General features: G+C 38.6%; 4 protein-coding genes across 4 annotated transcripts; all 4 read left to right on the plus strand.

Moving 5' to 3' along the window:
- Positions 1 to 1,539: 1,539 nt before the first annotated feature.
- Positions 1,540 to 2,967, plus strand: LOC101306124 (shikimate O-hydroxycinnamoyltransferase-like). Its single transcript, XM_004295105.1, has one exon. The coding sequence runs from the start codon at positions 1,603 to 1,605 to the stop codon at positions 2,965 to 2,967; it is 1,365 nt and encodes a 454-aa protein (XP_004295153.1). The 5' UTR covers positions 1,540 to 1,602.
- A 3,281-nt stretch (positions 2,968 to 6,248) lies between these two features.
- On the plus strand, positions 6,249 to 8,180 carry LOC101306617 (TMV resistance protein N-like). The gene is made up of 2 exons (XM_004296244.1): positions 6,249 to 6,913; positions 7,058 to 8,180. The coding sequence occupies exons 1-2, from the start codon at positions 6,402 to 6,404 to the stop codon at positions 8,178 to 8,180; spliced, it is 1,635 nt and encodes a 544-aa protein (XP_004296292.1). The 5' UTR covers positions 6,249 to 6,401.
- Positions 8,181 to 8,727: 547 nt separating this feature from the next.
- LOC101309521 lies at positions 8,728 to 10,726 on the plus strand. Its single transcript, XM_004295117.1, has 2 exons — positions 8,728 to 8,800; positions 8,898 to 10,726. Exons 1-2 carry the CDS (start codon positions 8,759 to 8,761, stop codon positions 10,119 to 10,121), a joined length of 1,266 nt encoding a protein of 421 aa, XP_004295165.1. The 5' UTR covers positions 8,728 to 8,758; the 3' UTR covers positions 10,122 to 10,726.
- Positions 10,727 to 11,987: 1,261 nt separating this feature from the next.
- On the plus strand, positions 11,988 to 16,052 carry LOC101306905 (TMV resistance protein N-like). The gene is made up of 5 exons (XM_004296245.1): positions 11,988 to 12,571; positions 12,758 to 13,847; positions 13,978 to 14,259; positions 14,726 to 14,785; positions 14,901 to 16,052. The coding sequence occupies exons 1-5, from the start codon at positions 12,081 to 12,083 to the stop codon at positions 16,050 to 16,052; spliced, it is 3,075 nt and encodes a 1,024-aa protein (XP_004296293.1). The 5' UTR covers positions 11,988 to 12,080.
- The last annotated feature ends 917 nt before the right edge of the window (positions 16,053 to 16,969 follow it).

Raw genomic sequence — 16,969 nt, forward strand, 5'->3', positions numbered from 1 at the left:
TGTAGAGAGGAGAAAACTGGGTGGGAGGAAAGAAAATCGGGAGAGAGGGAGAAGAGAAAAGAAGAAGAAATGGGTTGGGCTCGGCCCAGCCGACCCAACAATCCTTTTAACCCAAAATTCCAAAATTCAACACCCCGAAAAATAATACCCGAATAAAAATTACCTTTTACTAGCTAAAATTTACTATTTTTACCGTCGTCGTATTTTCCCCATACGAATTATCCTCCGCACATAATTGTCCCCGAAACCCCTCTAGGGACCAATTAAACTATTTACTCAATGATCGGGACGGTAAAATTCTTATTATAATCACGCTAGTAAATAAGGTAAAAATATAAGGGTCGGGATGTGACACATACTCTATTGTGATTAAAACTCAACACCTTAAAAATGGTTAAGTTGAGACAATATCGGTATAAGATTGATCCACGGGCCACGTTTGTTGTTGTTTAACATGATACCAGAACGGATCCCTCTCCAAATACTTCTCCAATTCTCATGAGCCCGACTGGGTTCTATCTCTCGCCCAGTTCAAGGTTCTTATCTCGTCATCGGAAAGTTTCGATTGGATTGTCATCAAGTGTCCTTTGGTTTGTTCCGTCTCAATTCATTCCACGTGCATACCTCGGGGTTTTATCTTGCCATCGGAAAATTCTGATTCGATTGTCACCAAGTGTCTCTTGATTTGTTCCGTCACAATTCATTCCACCCTGTCGACAACTGTAGTACCATATCCACATATATACGAAATGAAAGATAGCTGTTACAGTACTAAAATGCTTGTATAATATGGCAATGTAATGGAGTAAATGGACCATATTTTAGAATGTGTTGCCTTTTCTGATACGAATAAAAATCCTTCATTATTGGGCTATCAAATCACATTTGCCCTCAATAATATACAGCTCCCATACGATCACAGTGTGCAGTTGCAGACACGACGTCCAAGCAAAGCATCCCCATACGATCGAAATTTTCAGTCATTGTGGAATTATTTAAAACACTCTCGCAGCTAGTCTCGCTGTAACTAGGACCTGATCTCATCATCCCATGCAGCAGCACCATGCCTCTGCAGCTCTGCTGATATATAGCACCAGTCGTTGATAATATATGTAATATGCATACAACCAAAACTATTTATGAGACCTTAATACCTACAAGACAGAATTTGGGTGACCACAACCATTTCAGTGTCTCGTCCTTTTTCCTTCCACAAGATCCAGCTACCTAAATTCCCCAATCTGGTGTGCAATGCCTCGACTGGATATGAGGCCAGTGGCAACTTCGTCCCCATGCCAACGCAAGCTTATCTTCAACCCTTGCTCCTACCCCATCCCATTTATTACTGTCAACATTCAACAACAAAATCGAGTACTTCAAAGAAAAAAAAAATCAAGTACGATATCCATATATTTGAAATGAAAACCTGAAAGGTAGGTTAAACGTACTAAATGCCTGTGTATGGCAATATTACTATATATGGCTAGACCAATAGAAAGTAAGTTGTATATCAGGCTCAGAAGATCTGTACTTCCCAACTTAAAATCTTCCTGTCCTTTCTTTCTTCATTTTCAGTTTTTCCAATTTGAAACCCTCGTGAAAATGGCGGTCAGCATCAGCGTGAGGGAGTCGACGATCGTGAAGCCAGCGGAGGAGACACCTCGGCAGTTGCTGTGGATGTCCAACTTGGACATGACTAGTATAAACGCTCATACTCCCACTGTTTACATCTACAAACCTAAAGATGGCGCAGACAACTTCTTTGACCCGAGCGTGCTGAAGGACGCCCTCAGCAAGGCCCTCGTGCCCTTCTACCCCTTGGCCGGCCGTCTGCAGCGAAACAACGACGACAAGAATGGTCGTATTGAGATCAATTGCAATGCTGAGGGCGTCTTGTTTGTTGTGGCCGATAGCACCTCTTGCGCTGATGATTTCACCGATTTGAAGACATGTCTCAAGTTAGGGAAATGTCTAATCCCTGCGGTGGATTACTCCACGGGGATATCTTCCTATCCACTCTTCGTAGTTCAGGTCACGTACCTGAAATGCGGTGGAGTTGCACTAGGTATTGGCTTTGAACACAACACCGCGGATGGTTTTGCTGCTCTCGACTTTGTGAAAGCATGGTCTGAAATGGCTCGTGGAGTCGACTTGGCAATCCCACCAACTCTCGACAGGACATTGCTTCGTGCTCGAGATCCGCCTCAGCCTCTCCCTAACAACAACCACCATGTTGAGTACCGTCCTCAAGCACCGGTAACAAAACCCGCCGCCGTGGCTTCTGATCCCGGTGATGACACCGCTACCGTCTCGGTTTTCAACTTCACGAGGGAGCATATCAACCTCTTGAAAGCTAACTGCTTACCAGAGAAAGATGCTGATAATGGGGATAACTCATCAGTCAAGTACACTTCGTATGAGGTCTTTGCAGCTCATGTATGGAGATCTGCATGCAAGGCACGTCAACTTGCTGATGATGAAGTGAGTCATCTCCGCACTGCCACAAATGGAAGGTCGAGGCTGCAGCCTCCACTTCCACCTCGTTACTTCGGTAATGTGATTTTCTCATGTGTAGTAACAGCCCGTGCAGGTGACCTCATGTCGAAACCCTTAAGTTACGCGGTGAGCTGCATTCACAAGGCTTTGTTGCGTATGGACGATGAGTATCTCCGATCGGCTCTCGACTACCTTGAGCTTCAGAAATCTCAAACTCATCTTTCGAGCCTTACTCGTGGATCATCTTACTATAAGAGCCCTAATCTTGGGATAACAAGCTGGGTTACGCTGCCTATATATGATGCTGATTTTGGATGGGGAAGACCGGTGTTCATGGGACGCGCTGGACTTTCACTTGAAGGGAAGGCTTACATGGTGCCAAGCGCAAGCGGTGATGGGAGTTTTTCGCTGGCCATTTCTCTGCAGTCTCGACATATGGATTCATTTTCCAAGTTGATTTACGACATCTGATAATTGCTGCTGTTTTGTTAGATCATTTTCCAAGGTGATCACCGTGTTTGATTACGATTTCGGCCTTTTGTGATTCAATAATTTAGGGTTGTGTGTCTCTGCAGTCCTGCTAGCTAGGTCTATCCTTTCCTCGCTCTCATGAATAAGTGGGGGGAGCTTCACAGGTTTGCTAATCCTCCCTCCTTTAGAAATCCATTGTAGCTAGTTAGCTAGTGACTTTTTTTTACTATACATATGTGTATAGCATACATCAAGCCGTGAACCGTCCGATTGTCTTGAATTTTAATTTTAAATGATCGGACGACTCACGGCTTAATATATGTCATACAAATGTGTATACCAGCCGAATCCGTTAACTAGGCGCTCTATATATGCAGAGGGGCATTGATAAGGTTTATTTTATCTCGCCTATTATTATGTATTTTATTATGTGTTTCGTTTTTTTTTTGGGGTCCATTTTTATGTGTTTCATACTTTCATTAATTGATTCTGGTCAATTATTATTTTGTAATTAATTTATCAAATAAGAGGGTGACGAGAGGAGCTCTTCCTCAAGGTTGTAGTACTCTTTACAAATGCTAGTACATTTTAAATGATAATTATTCAAAAAAAAGAAAAGATAATTTGTGTGGCCAGTTGTGGAATTGTGGATTATGCGCAAAATCGCTCCTCACTAAGATGATATGCAATGTATATGCATCAAAAAAAAAAAAAGAGAGGCTGGAGCTGCCTCAGCTGCAAGGTCTGCATTGGCGGCAGCTCGAACTTAAAATTGCCGTTGTTACGGCCATGATCGAGGAGCCTCCATGATTGCAACCATGCATGTTACAGGAGTTAATGTCTTTTAGCATTTGTCTTCATTCTCTGTGTGCATATTTTGCTGTATAGATATAAGCTCAATCTTTTGATGAAAATGTTTTCAAATCCCTATCTAGCTACGTAGATACAGTGAAAAACATTTCAATTGAAAACCAAAGTACAGATGCCTCATATAAAAAAGAAGTGAGACATATTTGGCAGATGAGGATTATCTTTGTCGGTTCAGTTTCTTATCCGCCAATCAAACGAGGTCTAAGACGATAAAAAAAAAAAACCTCGTCTAATATGAGAGTGTTTGACATGGAACGCGGTCCATATGGACCGCAGTTACTTTAGGCGCGTGAACAACACGACGACTTTGAGTTTAATGGCTGGTTAGTGTATGAGTTGGAGATCAATCTCATTGTTCTGTAATTTGAATCAGCCCCAACCTCAAAAGTGGATAATCCTCTCAAACTGATTTTGCAAGTGTTGGGATTTGAGGAACAAGCATTGATCAATTCTTGCCGAGGTCGGAAATAGACAAGGGAGGTCAAACTTGTCGCCGCCATGCACAGTGATCAAAACCATTGCCTAAAACGCAGATCTTCAAATCTTATCCAAACTTAAATTCAATCATACGTAGATGTAGATTTCCAATACCTCAAATTCTTAAAGTATGGACCTCACTCATCCTCGAGCGTGGCTTTAGTTGCCGAGAATCAGACATTGAGACGAAGCCATACGCATATCTAGAAACCTAAGGGCATCTTCTTGTCGCCGTCGCAAGCTTTCCGCCATACGATAGACGACCAGCCTCAAAAAAATGGTGGAGATTGCTATGTCATGTGGGCTTAGTTGAAAATGAGAATTCTTATTTCTCTTTTCTCTTTCGGCTGGAAGAGTTTTACTGGCTTCATCCCTCTTTTCCTCTTTGTATGTTTTTTTTGGGTATGTTTTAGTTACACCTTCAAATTTGCTGTGTATACTTTTATCATTTATTTTTATTGATTTTGTCAACCCATACAAAGACAAATATATAGATTTTACTATTTCTCATAACGTTCACCTAATGGAATCATGATTAATCAACCTTGTATGTAAATCCGATAATTAAAAATATTATTTTAAAATTAAATGATTAAAATAGAGAACTAAAATTTACAAACCTCAAATTGTAATCCACCCTTATATTTTTTATTTTTACTCTCATTCTCATAAAAGATAAAATTTAACCCACTATAAACAAAAAGTTACATAAAATAAAAATTAAAAGCGTAGATTACAAGGAGATTTCACTCTTAAAATTAGGGCTGGGCATTCGAAACCGGTCCCGAAGGCCCGTCCCGATCTCGTCCCTAAAATTCACGGGACGAGATGGGACTTCATTTTGAATATTAAAGGCCCGGCCCGGCTTGGCCCGTTCTTATTTAAAATTTCGGGTTCGGGATCGGGCCTTGTTAGCTGGATCCCGTAAAGGCCCGGCCCGTCCCGTTTTAAAAAAAACCTTAATGGTGTGAGTTAATCTACACCGTCCGATTAATCAGCTGAAAGTTGTTAGCCCTAATTCTGTCATAGCATCCATAGTTCCATACGCCTCACTTCAGTTTTCACTTCACTGACTTCAGCACTCTCTCTCTCTCTCAGACCATCATCGCCATTGTTGAAGATCCAACAGCAGACGGAAACCAACAAACTCGATCGGAAACCGGACCGACTGAAAGACGGAAACCAGCAAGCTCGATCGGAAACTGTCAAATCTCGATCGGTGAATTGGGAGATTGTATTGTGGGTTTCTGGGTTTCTGTGTTGATGTTTTGTAGTTTGTACTGTGGGTTTCTGGGTTTCTGGTTTGATTACTGTTGGTGAGTTTTGTTGTTGATTACTGGGTTTCTGTCAATTATGATTAACACGAAGCTCTTCTAGAATAGGATATGCTGTTGGTGTTGCCATTGACATATGAAACACGCCCTCAATTTATCTTGTCCTTTTCAGCCATTAAGATGATGTAACATAACAAAACGTTATTGCTTAACAAGGTAATGACTTGCAGAGCTTGAAGCATACAAGCATGAAGCATCTGTGTTTACTGTTTAGGTTCTGCTGTGTTTTGGTTTTTAGTTGTTTTTTTCCTTTTTCAGTTTTTTTGTTCAAAGGCCCGTTTTGGGCCCGGTCCCGGCCCGATCCCAAACGGGATTCGGGCCTATCGGGATCACTTCTAAAAAACACTAATCCCGGCCCGGCTCGTCCCTATTCAAAATTTCGAGTTCGGATTCAGGATCACCCTAATCCCGACCCGTCCCAGTCCATGCCCAGACCTACTTAAAATATTGGAGAAGCTTCATGCCCCCATGATATATAATGGAAATAAAAGACTGACCAGCTCTCACTTCTCGAAGTTGTTAATCAAAAGAAGGGCGGTTTGTTCTAGAATAATAAAAGAGTGAACGACAACACAGGCTGACACCACAAATTTATTTAACACGGCAACACGAAGACTTCCATGTCTTTCAGTTGAGACCTTTCTAATTCTAAGTCATCGCTGCTTTCTCTGCTGTATCACAATCTAGACACTATCAAAACCAATACTCCCATCCCTTTTGATATTCAGCAGATATTTGCGCTAATCAAACAATATGGATTCAATCACCACTGGATTCGCAGCCTCTTCTTCTACTACTACGACTCATCAGTCGTGGACTTATGATGTCTTTTTGAGTTTCAGAGGTGATGATACACGCAACAATTTCGTAGCCCATTTGCACAGCAATTTGATCCGAAAGGGAATCAGAACCTTCTTGGACGATGATGGACTCAGAAGAGGAGTAGAGATATCATCCGAGCTACACAAAGCAATTGAAGAGTCAAAAGTTTCAATCGTTGTGTTCTCTGAAACTTATGCTTCTTCAAAGTGGTGCTTGGAAGAACTTGTGAAGATTCTCGAGTGTAAAGAGTCAAAGAAACAAATGGTTTACCCTGTATTTTATAAGGTAGATCCATCGGATGTGCGAAACCAAAATGGTAGTTTTGGTAAAGCACTGGCTGATCATGAATGCACATTCAAGGATCGGTTGGAGAAAGTTGTGAGATGGAGGGAAGCTCTTACAAAAGCAGCCAATCTTTCTGGGCTGCATTTCTCGGACGGAGGGTACATACTCTTAACTGCTATATATACTTGCATACTAGTTGTGTTCTTCTTTTGAGCTTTTCATGCTATTGCTAGATCGAATTTCAAGTACCTTCTGATATATTTTAGATTCGAGGTATCATAATTTATATTTTTGAATGGCAGTAATGAATCTAGGTTTATTGATGCAATCCTGGAAGAAGTTTCAGCAAAACTATTACACCGTACATATTTAAATGTGGCGAAGTACCCAGTTGGAATGGAATCTCGTGTAGAAGATATGCTTAAACTTTTGAGTGTTGGGGGAAATGGTGTTCAAATGGTAGGGATATGGGGAGTTGGAGGAATAGGCAAAACTACACTTGCTAAAGCAGTTTACAATTCAGTTGCTCATAAATTTGAAGATAGTTGCTTTTTGGCAAATGTTAGAGAAGAGTCGATGACATCTGGAGGCTTTGTCCGTCTACAAAAGATATTGTTTTCTGAGATTCTAGGGTGGAAAGATTTTTGTCCTTCTAGTGTTGATAGAGGAATCACTCTGATAAAACAAACAATGAGCAATAAAAGAGTGCTCTTAATTCTTGATGATGTGAATCATTTGAACCAATTGAACAATTTAGTAGGAAATCCTAATTGGTTTGGTTCAGGCAGTAGAATAATCATAACAACTAGAGATAAGCATTGCTTAACTGGTTACGATGTCAATGAAATATACAAGGTGGAGAAGTTAAGTCATCATGAAGCATTAGAGCTATTCAACTTTAATGCCTTCCAAGATCATAGACACAAGGAAGATTATGTTGAACTTGTCAAGAATGTCCTCCTTTATGCTCAAGGGCTTCCATTGGCTCTAGAAGTTTTGGCTGCAGACTTACGTGGTAGAGATGTAAATCAATGGAAATATGCATTGGACAGTTATAGAAGTCTTCCCAAGCAAGAGATTCAGGAAGTTCTGAAAATAAGTTATCATGCACTTGAACATTCGATCAAAGAAGTTTTTCTTCACATTGCTTGCTTTTTCAAAGGCAAAAGTAAGGATTATGTAACACAGATACTAGAAGCCTGCGACCTCAACCCTGAGTATGCTATTGATTTACTTGAGGAAAAGGCCCTAATAGTTGTCACTGAAGAAAAAAGAATTCAAATGCATGACCTGCTGGAAGAAATGGGTCGAGAGATAGTCTTACAAGAGTCACCAAATGAGTCTGGTCAACGTAGCAGATTGTGGCGTTATGAAGATGTGTACCACGTTTTTATGGAAAACACAGTAAGTGATGCATTGATCTAATTTTTCGCTTTATAAGTTAATTTAGAAGCAATACATTATGTATCATACAATGTTAATCTGGAAATAACATTAAATTGTGAACCTCTTATCAATATTCTATTGAGAGACATCTTTATTTATCAGGGATCAGATAAAGTTCAAGGCATCGTGATTAATAACTGGAATGACATGGGAGAAAAGATATGTTTGAGTAGTAAAAGCTTCTCAACATTGAAAAATCTTCGAGTCTTCATAATTTCTGGCAATATATTCACTGGAGATCATGTGAACTATCTCTCCAACAAACTGAGGGTCCTTGATTGGCTCTATTGTCCGTTATTGTCTTTTCCATCTAGTTTTAATCCCAAGAATCTGGTATTACTCAATATGCCTTCCAGCCAAACGTCACCTCTAGGACAGGTATCTAAGGTATTTTGAAATTAAAATTTGTTATATTCTAAAGAGCTTAAATTTCATTTTTTAAATTATATATCTTTTAAACTTACCCTTCCTTCTATTTTTGTTTTGTTTTAAAGATTCTATTTCAACTGAAGATGCCTTGGAGCAGCAAGTCACTTGTTCCAAAGATTCAACTGAAAATGCCTTGGAGCAGCAAGTCACCACTGGGGAAGGGAGTAGAGGTATTTTAATTATTTATATATTTTTTCTTTAAACACTTGATTCTTCCAAACTAATAAAATGATGTTTCTCAGTTTTTTTTTCTTTTTCCCCACACAGATTATGCCAAGTTTGAAATCTATCGATTTGTCATATTGTTATGGTCTAACAAAACTGGCGCACTTCTCTAGATTCCCAAATTTAGTGGATTTGAATCTAAGTGGCTGTAAAAATTTGGTTGGAGTTGATCCTTCCATTGGCTTTCTGAAGAATCTCCTTAGTTTGAACCTTGGATTCTGCGAGAAACTTAAGAACTTTGAGATTATGGAAGAGATGAAATCCTTAAAATGTCTGGATTTACGGGGGACTGCCATCAAAGAAATTTCTTCATCAATTGGACATCTCATTAGTCTTGAAAAGTTAATTTTGCGAGAATGCGCAAGACTTACAAATGTATCAAGCAGCATTTTTGAGTTGCAGCATCTGCGGCATCTTGATCTGTTTTGGTGCGACAGTCTAGTTACATTTCCAACCAATTCAGGATTTTCAACCAGTTTACAGGGCAAACACTATGATCCTTTATTCGTCTCTCTGGACAGTTGCACGAATCTCAAAGAAATTTTGGAATTTCCACGAGAAATAGATGGCTTGAATGTAAGGTGCTGCCGTGCATTGAAAATAATATCAAAGCTGTCAAACATATTGGAAGGTAAAGATTCAAAGATGATTCCTCGTACGAACTTGTATTCCTGCAATGTATTGTGCCAAAATCTGGCTCAGATGAAGAAAAGTCATTTACGCGATGATTCCGCTGAAGCTGCTCCGTTGTTGGCTCTCTTTCTCTCATGTCAGCAATCTGAATTCGAGGTTTTATATCCTGTCGATATGTTGCCTCCCAAAGAGTATCCCTCGTCTTCCGAAGAGGGTCCGTCGTCTGCCGAAGAGGATCGATTATATGCCGAAAGTGGAGTTCCAGTGTGGTTCTCCTGGCGTAACACTGGAGAAAATTGGCCAGCATACAAGTTGAAAATTGAATTTCCTGGAGATTTCAATTGGGAGAACAGGGGATTGGCATTTTGTGCTCAAAGTTATGAAACATTTAAGGGACCATATTTCAGATTCTGTGCTATCTACATTAATGGAGTACGCATCAAGGAACCATCCGAGAAGCCAGAAGAGCATCCGTGGAGGTTGTCAGAAGATCATTTGTGGTTGTACTACATTCCATTCCATACTATAATAAGACGACTCAGTGAGAGTGGTTTACCGCCACCGTCCATGTGTCTGGTCAAGTTTGAATTTGAAGTTAAGGGGGAAAGTCTGGAACGTGCGGCGTCCACGTAGTAATGCCAGAGGACAAGGATGGTGTTATTATCCATCAAGTTGATGATGCACACTGAGGCTCTGAAGATGATGATGTTGTAATTTAATGTTCTTGATCTTCAGCAGGAGTATCTTCACGATCCTCCAATGCGGTAACTTGTTTTCATTTTTTTCTCTTTCTTCTTCTTATTCTCAAAGCATGCTAATGTAATAGTGTACATAATCTCTGCATCATGTATGAAGGTACATAATAAGTCAAAATCAATGTTGGGTGCGTGTATTTGGTGGGTGTGGTTATACGATGACTTCTCATTTGGGAGGTCATGTGTCCCATCATGGGTAGTAAAAATCAATGTCAATTGCTTTTAATGAGGACTACGGTTCTTGGAGCTTTGCTGAAATGGCTACATCCATATGTCAATTTAGTCTGTTATGTGTACACCATTAATCTCTATCTTGTATCTGGCATTACTTTTGCTTTTAATGTAAACAGGTTGTCTACTCATTCTGGCTCATGAGTTATAATGTAGTTTGGCATTAACAAGTTTCACAACCTATATGTGTACATTCCTTGCTAGTTATGTAACTCTATTCCAGCAAAGGAACACTATTCTGGATGCATATAACGAGTTGTTTAAGTAGTATACAGTTTATCTCTTGCTCTTCTTATACTTTTTCTCTTTTTTGTTTCTACCAGATACTATTTGATGATTTGTTGGTCGTCTTAAAGAGAATTTGATGAAACTTGATGCTTAAGATATTTCTGAAAACGGTAATCATTTCTTCTGGAAATTTGCATGCATTCACTTGGTTAATTGGAAGTGACAGTGGACCTTTTTTTTGTGTGTTCTCAGGTGCAATTTGCATCTCTGAGCTGAGCATGATTGGAGAACATGCATGTCTTTGAACTAGTGAAGCTGAAGTGCACACAGACACGGTCAGACCTCCAATCTTCTATCTGAACATCATGGATTGATTGGTTTCCGGATGGATGGTCATCCTTCAGTTTATGAAAACCGAATTACACATTTACACCTGTGAAGGAGCTTTGAGATTTTGAGATATTGCAGGCACTGCTACATCTCTGATACGGAAGCTGTACTCATTGTAATACTCTCCTAAAAGGTGTTTTGGAGGACATGGTTTCTGTATCTAATCTCATGTAATGTTCATAAAGCCTCAAGGTTGTATTCTTTCTATATAACCAATGCCTGGTAAATTTTGAAACGACAATTTGTGGGAGCAGCTGTGGAGTTGTGGAAAAATGCAGTAATAGCCTCCTCGGTCCTCACTAAGATCAGCACTGTATATGTTTGCGTCACTCTCTCTTCTAAGTTCTAACCAGATGGTGGGTCAAACCATACAAATACAAGGGCCCATGAAGTGCGTTCCTGGTTGCATACTTGCAGCTTCCTCTTTGGGCCAGTTCCAATCAATTAGAGTTGCTATAGGATAACTAACCGTAAAATACATGTCTGAATTAGTATATACGTGTGTGACATATAAACTATTATTTACATGATTTTATTAATATAAATTATAATTTTAACCGTTAAAAAATTAAATTAACAAATAAAGATTACGTATGTAAACAAAATCTAAGAAAAATCATTTGCTCATTAGATATCATAGTTATATGGATCAAACACCAATTTGCAAATTGCAGAAGTTGCAGGCCCCACAAAAACAAATAAAAGACTGACCAGGTCTCACTTCCCGAAGTTGTAGAAGTGATCAGACCCCCAAAAACAAATAAAAGACTGTTCAGTCCTCCTCTCTGGGGCCAGTATAATCAATTTGACGTTTCTCCTTGTCAATCTCAAGTCAAGTTGTGACCTGCACCGAAAGTAGAAGTTAACTTCTTCGCATGCTGGTGTGGTGCCCAATGCCTAATATAGAACAGGGAGATAATAATAGAGTTCTGATGATTACCCATTTTTGGAGCCTCCATCACTCTGTAGATCAAGTTATCCTGCAATAATGGCAGCTCAATTTGGAGCCTCTTCTTCTTCTTCCTCTTCTGCTCCCATTCAGCCATGGACATATCATGTCTTTTTGAGTTTTAGAGGAGAGGATACCCGCAACACTTTCACTGGCCATTTGTACAGCAACTTGGTCCAAAAGGGAATTAACACCTTCATAGACGATGGCCTTAAAAGAGGGGAAGAAATATCAAGTTCTCTTCTTAAAGCAATTGAAGAGTCCAAAATCTCTGTCATTGTGTTCTCGGAAAACTATGCTTCCTCAAAATGGTGTTTGGAAGAACTGGTCAAGATCATGCAGTGTAATGAATCGAAGAAACAGATTGTGTACCCTGTATTTTACAAGGTAGATCCATCACATGTGCGAAACCAAACTGGTAGTTTTGGTCAGGCACTTGCTCACCATGATGATTTGAAGAAGGTGGCACGGTGGAAGACAGCTCTTACAAAAGCAGGAAATCTTTCTGGGAGGCATTTCTCACACGGAGGGTAAGGCTTCTGCTTTACTTTCATAGTTATGATATTATTTCAATCTTTTCCAAGCTCTCTAGTCTCTACTACAGAATTACATTTATGGATTCTGGGCAATACTGTATGTGGTTCTTTGTTTTTAATTTTCAAAACATATATCTGCTATTATCGCATTTGATATTTTGTATTCTTTTAAATTCACAGGCATGAATCTGAATTCATTCGTAAAATTGTTGAAGAGATTTCACAACAAGTATCAAACCTCACTAATTTATATAAAGACAAATACTTGGTTGGAATAGAGTCTCGTTTAGAAAATATGGAAAAACTTTTATGTGTTGGAGAAAGTGGCGTACGAATGGTAGGGGTATGGGGCATTGGTGGATTAGGTAAAACAACAGTTGCCAAGGCTGTTTATAATAAAATAGTCCATAAATTTGAAGGCCGTTGTTTTATGGAAAATGTTAGAGAAAGATCGTTGAAATATGGAGGCCTACAAAAACTACAGAAGTTTCTTCTTTCTAAGACTGTAGATTTGAAAGATTTAGAGGTAAACAGTCTTGATGAAGGAAGCGGTAGGATAAAAGAAAGGTTGAGTCATAAGAGAGTTCTTATAATTCTTGATGATGTGAATGATTTGGACCAACTAAAAAGTTTAGTCGGAAAGCCTGATTGGTTTGGTTCTGGTAGTAGAATAATCATAACAACACGAGATCAAGATTTGCTACGACGGCATGATGTTGATCAAATATACCAAGTGGAGAAATTTAGTGATCGTGAAGCTTTGGAGCTCTTCAAAATTAATGCATTCAAAGAAAATGAACATATGAGTGATTACATTGAACACATAGATAGTGTAATACGTTATGCTGAAGGGCTGCCTCTAGTTTTGGAAGTTTTGGGGTCACATCTACGTGGTATAAGTATAGATACATGGAAGGATACATTGGAGTATTACAAGAAAAATCCCAAGCTTCAACAATTTCTCAAATTAAGTTATGATGCGCTTGAACCTTTGGTGAAGGAAGTTTTTCTTCACATCGCATGTTTCTTCAAAGGTGAAAATAGGAACTATGTGATGACAATTTTAGAAGGATGTGAGCTACCTAAACATGGGATTGAAGTCCTCATAGAAAAGGCCCTCATACGTATTACTAAAGCTAATGGTATTTGGATGCATGACTTGCTAGAAGAAATGGGCAAAGAAATTGTTTGTCAGGAGTCACCGGAGCCAGGAGAGCGTAGCAGACTGTGGTTGTACAAAGATGTTTATCATGCTTTTGTGCAGAAAACTGTAAGTGAATATATATACTATTTAAAAAGTTGTTCATACATATTTAAGTACAAGTGTTTTAAAATATTTTATACTGGAGTTTCTTATAGAGGAAGAATTGCTTTGGTAACCATATTGCTGTTCATATCAGGGTACAAGCAGAGTTAAAGGGATTATGGTTAAGGAAGGCATACCAGATCAACAAATAACCTTGAATAGGGAGAGCTTCATAAAGTTGAACAATCTTCAAATTCTTATAATCTCTGATGACATATTCTATGGGGATCATGTGAAGTATCTTCCCAACAATTTGAGTCTCCTTCATTGGGAGGATTGTCCATTACAGTACTTTCCATCTAATTTTTATCCCGAGAAACTTGTTGTACTTAAGATGAGGTTCGGCAAGGCATTATCTTCGTGGGGCATACTTAAGGTATAGTAATAATGATTTATATTTTTTAGTATAAAAACAACTTGTTTAAAGTATTAGACTATTAGTAATAGCACTTTTTTTTTTTTTTCTTAATTCATACACTCTATTGATGATGAGAGCCAATAACAAAACAAATATGGTGGAAGGAGTTAGTAAATAAAATTGAATTGTAGAAATAAAAATAACAGTTGAGGTGTGTAAATTAGAAAAAAGAAAAGGTGTGTAAATAACAGATGTTTTATACAGTTTAGCACAAATTATGAATATGTTACTAGACCGTAAATTTATTCACAATTTTATTTTGATATCTAAATGTCAAGGCGCATTACTATAAATTTTATTTATTGTATTATTTTTGATAATTTAATTTTGGAGGTTATATAGACTTATTCACAAATTTATCATCACATGCTGTGTATTTTTTAATTCAATTAAAAACCTTTTCTTTTTTTTTTCCTTTTCAAAGGGAGGTTTTCAACGCAAAATGCCTTGGATCTGCACATCACCAGTGGGGAAGAGACTACAGGTAACCTAATTTTAATGAATAATCTTTTAAATTGACAACACTTATCTGTTAATAACTTTATATGTATATATTCTATCCTCGTTAGTAACTTTATATGTATATTCTTTCCACACAGATTATGCCCAATTTAAAATCATTAGTTCTGCAAGATTGCCATGCTGTAACAACGTTTTCGGACTTCCCTACATTCCCAAACTTAGAGGAGTTGAAAATAAGAGACACTGTTTTTCAGAAATTTGAAATCGTGGAAGAGATGAAATCCTTAAAAAGGTTGGATTTAAGTTGGACATCAATCAGAGAATTGCCTTCTTCAGCAATCCGATATCTCACTAATCTGGAACAGTTAACTTTAAAAGCTTGCGAGAAACTTAAACATGTGGCGTGCAACATTTTTGAGTTGCAGCATCTACAGCTTCTTGATCTCTCGTTCTGTGACAAGCTGGTTATATTTCCAACAAAGTCAGAGTTTTCAACTGAATCGGCCACTTTACAGGACAAGCACTATGCTCCGTTATTCGTCGATTTGATGTGTTGCTGGAATCTTGTAGAAATTGGAGAATTTCCGCGAGAAATATATGGCCTAGATGCGACCAGGTGCCAAAAATTGAAAAGAATTTCAAAGTTGTCAAACATGTTGGAAGGTAAAGACACGAGAATGATTCCTCGGATGAACTTGTCTCATTGCTCTGCCATGTACCGCAATAAGCGGGATAGTGAGGCATGGGGGACGGTAAAGAATTTACCGTATAACTATTCTCTGTTTTTCTCATGTCGGCAATCGGAGTATCAGGTCGTCTTTAACTATGATTATGTTCCGGAGTGGTTCACCTGCCGCATGGATGTAACAAATGTAGGACTTCAAGTGTGCAACTTCAGAATTGATTTTCCTGGAAATTTCAAATGGGAGGACAAAGGGTTGGCTTTCTGTGTTCCGAATTGTTATTGGGGGACACATTTCAGCGTACTCAGAATCTACATTAATGATGTATCCATCGTTGATGCATCCGAAAAAAAACACGAATTTACTTTCGGATTGGGTGGTGGTTTTGTGTGGACCGTGTGGTTGTACTATATGCCATTTGATGCTATAATAAAGCGGCTGAGAGAGAGTGGGTTACCGCCGCCTTCCAACTGTCTGGTTAAGTTTGAATTTCAAATTGAAAGCATAGATTTTGAAGTTGACAGGGGGAGAAGCTGCGGAGTCCACGTAGTAATGCCAGAAGATGAAGGGCCATTTGTCCATCAACTGCTTGATAATGGGGACTGACTCCTACACATATCACTGCGATCGAAACATGAATATAATCAAATTCTGATGCTAAGGTAACTGTTTTCTTGGTGCTACGTACTGATCATTAGCAAACATGCTGTTGAGTTTCTACTGTATATCTAATTATGCCTATGTTAATATTTTCAACAGTTAACTGAAGAAGGAAAACGGTGCTCACGTATCATCAAGTATTCTATTAAAATTTCCATGCGGTGAGATTCTATTATCTGTATCTGAAATTTTTCTTTGCTTATTTTATTAAATGTTGTTGTTTGAGGCCATAGAATACTAAGGTTACTATTTGCTAGCTGTTTTAACTGGTGTAAACCATTAAAAATGAAGTTGAATTCGTATTCTCTGACTATGGCTATGTTGTTATCTTCATGTAAGAGGGTAGTCATGGTACAGATTCTAAATGGCCAGGAAGCCAAATATTGAGATTCTATAATGGTACAGAAAATGTGGGCTAAGATGAGGAGGGAATCTGGTATATTCACATTATGAAGGTTTCTATAAACATTTGAAATTGCCTTAAAAAGAGAAATTGTACATGTCTTAATTTTTTCGTATGCATATTTTGTCAAGGAGTTTGAATTAATGAGGTGTTGGAAATTGGAATCATATCCGCATGGAGTTGATAAAGAGTCAGGTTGTCTACATCGACGGACTTGGTAAATTCAATACTAATAGCTTGATGTTAAATTTTGATGATTATGCCTACTCTGCAGTTATCTTTATTATGGTTTTTGGATGTTTTACTAGGTAAATCCCTTATGCTAATGTTGGCCATAACAAGAGTTGAAATGATGAAACTAGATGGTCCAGACATTGGTGACAGAGTGAATGGTGACTGCTTCTGTCTGAACTCTGTATTAGGTTTGGTACGTGTAGGTCGAGTGATTTAAATTTTCAGT

Source organism: Fragaria vesca, linkage group LG3, assembly GCF_000184155.1.
Source record: "Fragaria vesca subsp. vesca linkage group LG3, FraVesHawaii_1.0, whole genome shotgun sequence".
Taxonomy (NCBI): Eukaryota; Viridiplantae; Streptophyta; class Magnoliopsida; order Rosales; family Rosaceae; genus Fragaria; species Fragaria vesca.